The sequence below is a fragment of the Oryctolagus cuniculus genome, chromosome 11, assembly GCF_964237555.1.
Source record: "Oryctolagus cuniculus chromosome 11, mOryCun1.1, whole genome shotgun sequence".
Classification (NCBI taxonomy): Eukaryota; Metazoa; Chordata; class Mammalia; order Lagomorpha; family Leporidae; genus Oryctolagus; species Oryctolagus cuniculus.
Window position 1 is genome coordinate 434,502 of NC_091442.1, and position 6,244 is coordinate 440,745.

Below are 6,244 nucleotides of genomic sequence, written 5' to 3' on the forward strand. Positions count from 1 at the left end.
AGCACCGGTCTGGGTTGCCTAGGAGCCGCCTCTGCTGAGCCCCTGTGTGCCACGTGCCTCTGCCGGGCGGGGGTCTGCCCTCTGCCCTGCACAGGAGTCTGATGAGCGAGATTTGGCCGCCATTCAGATGGTCCTGGGGCCGCTTGGGATGCCCTCGCCCGGTCCCGGGCCTGGGTGTGCGCCCCGGCTCTGCTGCCGCTTCCAGCGTCCTGCCGACGCACACCCTGCAAATCCTCCGCGATGGCTCTGGCAGGCAGGCAGGGGGAGACTGCCCCTGGCCTCCAACCGTGCCCAGCCCCGGTTCTTGGGGGCATTTGGGAAATGAACCCGTGGGGGAGGAGGAACTCTACTCTCAAATAAGTGAATGAATGCAAACTTAAAATAAAGAGGCGCTTTTGGCGCGTCATCCAGCTCACGGCCAAGCAGACTGCAGTCGGTGGGGCCCGCAGCTGGGCGGGGGAGGAGAGCGCGGCGACCCCGCCCCAGCCCCGCCCCTGCCCTCCCAGGCCCCGCCCCTGGGCCCCTCCCTCGAGAGCCCTCGGCCTGGGTCCGGGTCAGGGCAGGAGACCCCACTCCCGCTCCCGGGCGCGCAGTGCGGATCTTGGAGAGGAGGCTGTCCCTGCGGCCCGAGGCTGAGGGCCAGACACTGCTCCGGCTGTGCGCCTCGCTGCCCCGCGTCCGACCGGCCCATCCGGTGTCTCGGCCCTCGGGGGACCGTCCGAATCCCAGACCGCCCACGGACCCTGTCCCCGGCGCGGCCCGCTGCGCCCCGGCCGCATGGAGCCCTTCCTCAGGAAGCGGCTGGCCTTCCTGTCCTCCTTCTGGGACAAGATCTGGCCGGCGAGCGAGCCGGACGAGGGCGCGGGGCTCACGCCCGAGCCCCCTGCCGCTGAGCCGGCGCCGCGTGCGACTCCCGAGTCCCCAGCGCGCAGCGCCGCGGAGCTGAACGACGGCCGCGGGGGCCGGCCCTGCGCGCCCCGCCAGGACGGCGACTACGTCCCGGCCCCCAGGCTCTCGGGCCAGCCCGGCTCTGGGCCATTGCCCCTCGCCCAGGGTGCCGCGGCCGCCCCGGAGCTGCGCTCGGACCAACCGTGAGTAGCGAGTCCAGGGCTGGGGAGCGGCTGGTTCGTTCCTCGGTTGCTTCGTTCTTTCCCGCAGACAGGTGCGGATCTGGGACAGGCGTGGCAGGCAGCACCGCAGGCCGGGCGCCCAGCCTTGATGACCCCAGCCGGGGATCCAGTCAGGTGTCCCCTGAGAGTCGCTGGAGGGAGAGGCTGGGGGCCGCAGGGGGGAGGAGAGGCTCAGGCTCCCGCAGCGTGGGACGGAGAAGCCAGGCGAGCCGTGGGTTCACCTGTCCACGCTTTGCTGAGCACCTGAGCTGGGTCCAGCTGTGGGGCGGATGCAGCCCTGGCCTGCAAGGTGAGGGGGGAGTGTCACTGTCCCCTGACGGCTCCCAGGAGCCCTGGGGCTGGGGCCAGGACGGGTACCTGGCTGTTTGCAGAGGGAGGGCCTGCGCTCTCCCGGGCGGCTCCTTGGAGGAGGTGACCCCTTGGTTCAGACAGTCTGCAGCATGGCAGGTGTGCCAGCTTCCGGCACAGCCTGCAGGGTGGTGGACACGGCACAGGGACCTCGGGCGCCCACTGCAGAGCCCGCCCCGCCTCTCCCCTCCGTGCCAGCCCCTCTGGTGATGACCCGGCACCTGGGGGCCTCCCTGGGGCACAGACGCCTCGCCCGGCACCAGCACGCGGGGCTGGGCCGGCTGGAAGACAGTGGTGAGGGCAGCCGCCCTGGCTCTTGGCGTCCAGCCAGGCCTGAGCCCCAGGCCTGCCGCCCTCAGTCGAGCATCGGGTCTCAGCCTGCTCAGGGCCCCCTCCTGGGGGCACCCCCTGCCCCGACACAGCCTGCCGGGGGCCCTTACCCAACGCCTGCCCCCTCGCTCTCCCTAGTGGGGTGCTGAGCCGCCACTCTGAGGGGAGGGGGCACCGGAGGTGACCTCGGTGAGCAGCTCGTCGGAGGCCACTGGGAAGGACAGGGCAGGGCTGCTGCTCCCAGAGCTAATGACTGTTTGCCTGGGCCTGGAGATGAAAGGGCTGGCGCCATTCCGGTGTCATTAGCACCCCACGCCCCAGGGGAGACCCAGCCACATCCCCCACCATGCAGGATGTGCCCGGGGCCCAGCCTGCATCCGCCAGGGTCCCGGCACCCTGGGAAGGGAGCCCCGAGTAGACCCCCTCTCCCTGCTGGTGGACCCCGGCTGCAGTGGACAGAGCTGGGCAGTCTTGTCTCAGGGGGCCCCATGGCCACTGGGTGATCCAGTCCAGGCTCTGTCTGTGTCCTGGATGTCCCCCGACTCGATCCGCCAATGCCCAGCACTGCCCCTGCCCGGTTCACCCCCCTGTGCCCCTCCCTGGCCACCCCAGGTCCAGGACCTGCTTGTGCCACTCTCTCCAGCTGGCCTCTCAAGGAGAGAGGGCCGTGCCCACTCAGGGGGTACCCATGGCCCTGCACAGCCGCATCGGCAGCCCAGCAGCTCTGGGGGCAGCTTGTCCAGGTCCCCAGTTCCCTGTGGACCTCCCACAGGGCTCACGCTTGGAGGGTCCAGCCTGTGGCCAGGGCTGTGATCACGTGATGAGCAGGGAGGTGGAGGTCCCTGCACACTGTGGCCGAGGTGAGTGGTCAGCCTCACGGGCAGAGCGCAGCAGCCCTGGTCCTGCCCTGCAGCCCTGAGAGCCCAGCCGCAGGCCTTCCCACACCTCCGCAAAGCAGCCTTCACCCAGCTTCCTGGGGCTGAGCAAGGAGCGTGGGGTGGGCACGGGGAGGCGGCAGCTGGGGCTCCGCCTGCGTGGGCCGCGCCGTGAGGTGAGCCGGTTCCTGCCCTTGCAGCTGGTTCTTCCGTGGGATCACCCGGACCCAGGCCCAGCAGCTGCTGCTGTCCCCTGCCAACGCGCCCGGGGCCTTCCTCATCAGACCCAGCGAGAGCAGCCTCGGCGGCTACTCACTGTCAGGTGCCCAGCCCCACCGGCCACACGACACTGACCCGGGCACGCCAGCCCCAGCCCTGCGCAGCTGCCCGCTGCCTGCATTCCCACTTGCTCATCCATTCGCTCGTGCATGGGGTCAGGGGCTCATTCCTCCCACGAGCGGCTAGTAAGCGCCTACTGTATGCACATGGGCAGCAGGAAAGCCACGTGGGGCTCTTCTCGCCCCCAGCCCCAGGGCTGACCACCTCAGTGTCCCCAAGGCCAGATCTGGGCCAGTTCCCTGGGGAGGGCCATGGCTGCCGTCAGGTTGGGGTGGGGTGGGGTCTGGGCCAGGCTGCAGCTGAGGCCCCCTCCTTCCCCCCGCCCCAGTCCGGGCCAAGGCCAGAGTCTGCCACTACCGCATCGGCCGTGTGCCCGGGGGCCTCTACCTGCAGGAGGGCCGGCTCTTCCCCAGCCTAGAGGCCCTGCTCAGCTACTACAAGGCCAACTGGAGGCTGATCCACAACCCCCTGCTGCAGCCCTGCCTGCCCCAGGTAGGCCCCCGCACCCCTGCCACCTGCAGGCTGCCCCAGGAGCTGGGAGCCGGCCGGCAGGGAGGAGCCTAGAAGTGAAGCGGGGACCTGTCACTCCGGTCTCATAATGACGTCCCCTGGGACAGTAATGAGTGTTTGTGGACATGGGCTGGGCGAGCACAGCACGGGCCCCTGCAGCTCTGGGCCCCGCCCCCCTTTGCCCTGCCCCACCCCAGGCGGGCACTGAGCGCCCCTCTCTGCAGGGGCCCGAGCGGCAGGACCCGTGGGAGCGGCCTCGCTGGGAGTTCGCTCTGCGGCGGAAGCTGGGTGAAGGCTGCTTTGGGGAGGTGTGGGAAGGCCTGTGGCTGGGCTCCGCGCCCGTGGCGGTCAAGGTCGTCAAGGCAGGTGAGGCCCCGCCCCTCCCCAGGGCCCCTCGGATGCCCTGGGTGGTCCTGGAGCGGCCTGGTCTCCTGCAGCAGCCATGAAGCTGACCGACCTGGCCAAGGAGATGGAGGTGCTCAAGGGCCTGCGGCACGAGCGGCTCATCCGGCTGCTGGCCGTGTGCAGCGGGGAGCCCGTCTTCATCGTCACCGAGCTCATGAGCAGGGGCAGCCTGCAGGCCCTCCTGGCCAGTGAGTGTCCACCCCCAACGCCGGGCCTCACCGTCCTCACTGCCCTTCCCCGTGTGGCCTGGCGGTCTCTGCCCTGGCTGCTGACGTTTGTCCAGGGTGGGCCAAAGGAGGGCTGGGGGCTGGGCCAGGCCTGGGCTTTTTCTGGAGCCGCTGGAGCCTTTGGGTTCCAGGGCTGGGTCCAGGCAGCGTGCGGGGGGTGCCCCAGCTGGGTCACCAGCCCCTGGGCCCAGCCCAGCCCCAGGGCTCCCATCCCCCCTCTGGTCTCTGCCAAGGGCCCCGGTGGCAGGTGCCAGAGCCCCTTCATCCTACTTGCTCACTGGCCGCCACCCGGAGCAGGTGGAGCTGCCCTCACGCCGGCTGGGAGGTGGGACGGCAGTGCCCACTCTGCCTCCCTAGCCGGCGGCCCCACGCCCTGCAGCCCTCGGGCCCTGCGCCTTTGCCCCCACAGGCCCTGAGGGCCGGGCCCTGGGCCTGCCCCTCCTGCTGGGCTTCGCCTGCCAGGTGGCCGAGGGCATGAGCTACCTAGAGCAGCAGCGCGTTGTGCACCGGGACCTGGCCGCCAGGAACGTGCTGGTGGGTGACGACCTCAGCTGCAAGGTGGCGGACTTCGGCCTGGCTCGGCTGCTCAAGGTCAGCAGGTGCTCCGGGACCAGGGTGGTGGACAGCGGGGAGGGGCGACGCTCTGCCCGCCCCCACCCACCGGCCCTCCCCCGGTCCCCAGGACGACGTCTACTCCCCGAGCAGCGGGTCCAAGATCCCCGTCAAGTGGACGGCGCCCGAAGCAGCCCATTTCCGCATCTTCTCCCAGAAGTCTGACGTCTGGTCCTTTGGTGTCCTGCTCTACGAGGTGTTCGCCTATGGCCAGTGTCCCTACGAAGGTGCCAGGCAGTCCTGGGGGAGGGCAGCCTGGGGGAGGGCAGATGGGGGGCAGATGGGGGGAGGGCAGCCAGGGGAGGGCAGACGGGGGAGGGCAGCCAGGGGGAGGGAAGCCAGGGGGGAGGGCAGATGGGGGAGGGCAGCCAGGGGAGGGCATACCCTACCCTGGGAGTCGCTGGCCTGCCCCTCACGGGCGCCCTCCCCAGGGATGACCAACCAGGAGACGCTGCAGCAGCTGGCGCGGGGGTACCGGCTGCCGCGCCCGGCCGCCTGCCCGGCGGAGGTGTACCTGCTCATGCTGGGGTGCTGGAGGGACGGCCCCGAGGAGCGGCCCGCGTTCGCCCTGCTGTGGGAGCAGCTGGCCACCGTCCACAGACGCCTGCTCCCGGCTCTCGCCTGACCTGGACGCTGCTCCTGCCTGCAGAGGTGCCCCGCCCAGGACAAAGTCGCTTCGGGCCAGGGCAGGGGCACTGCACAGCTGGAAACCACCGTGGCCTGATCCTCACATGCGGGCATGAACACGCGTGTACACTCATGTGCAGGCTCTAACACCGCGGAGAGCAGGTGGCTGGTGTGTCCTGTGGCCCTGGAACTCTGTGCAGAGGGTGGGTGGAGACTCAGGGGGGCGCTGTGCCCGGGTCCCAGCAGCACTGGCCCCACACGTGTGTGCCCTGCACGTGTCAGGGGAGGCACCATCCAGCCACCTGTGCACACCAGGGCTCAATAAATGCGCACTGGTGGAGACACAGACACAGTCGCCAGTCACACCCCTGCCCCCAACCCGGAGCCCGGAGCCGGGGGCGCTGGGAGCACCCCTGGGCGGGATCAGGTGGCCGGAGCTGTCCCTGGGGGCAGGCGGCCTGCCAGGCCCTCCTCAGCCTGGGAGGAACAAGGGCCCTGAGCAGGGCTGGGCGGGGGCGATGGTGTGGGCGCAGCGCCCGGGGGTCACTGCTCGGAGCTGCTGCGTGGGGCAGAGATGGACACCCTAAGACAAACCGGGGGCTGGGCCCAGGGGACCACATGGGGGCGGGGTCTGCACAGGGTCCCCTGAGACCCCCACCCCTCGGGAACCACAGGTTGGCAGCTGGGCCCCATAGGGTATGGCTCTTAGGGGGATTGCCAGGAGACATTGCCCACCTGCTCGGACCCTGGCGAGGGCAGGCACAGCAGGGACCCCTAAGCAAAGGAGAGGCCCCTCCCACTCAGAGCAGGGGCAGGCGGGCCAGGGCTTCAGAGAGAGGTG

The 6,244-nt window shown here is 70.5% G+C and overlaps 1 protein-coding gene across 4 annotated transcripts; it reads left to right on the forward strand.

Annotated features, from left to right (window-relative positions):
- The first annotated feature begins 512 nt into the window (after positions 1–512).
- Positions 513–6,244, forward strand: LOC127485774 (tyrosine-protein kinase Srms). 4 transcript variants are annotated; one of them, XM_051829124.2, is made up of 8 exons: positions 513–1,091; positions 2,884–3,005; positions 3,351–3,514; positions 3,757–3,898; positions 3,973–4,125; positions 4,574–4,755; positions 4,847–5,003; positions 5,208–6,242. In XM_051829124.2, the coding sequence occupies exons 1-8, from the start codon at positions 778–780 to the stop codon at positions 5,399–5,401; spliced, it is 1,428 nt and encodes a 475-aa protein (XP_051685084.2). In that variant the 5' UTR covers positions 513–777; the 3' UTR covers positions 5,402–6,242. The 4 variants fall into 4 exon arrangements, with proteins under 4 accessions (XP_051685084.2, XP_051685083.2, XP_051685086.2 ...); XM_051829123.2 differs by having other exon boundaries at positions 3,970–4,125; positions 5,208–6,241; XM_051829126.2 differs by having other exon boundaries at positions 3,970–4,125; positions 4,847–4,972; positions 5,208–5,344.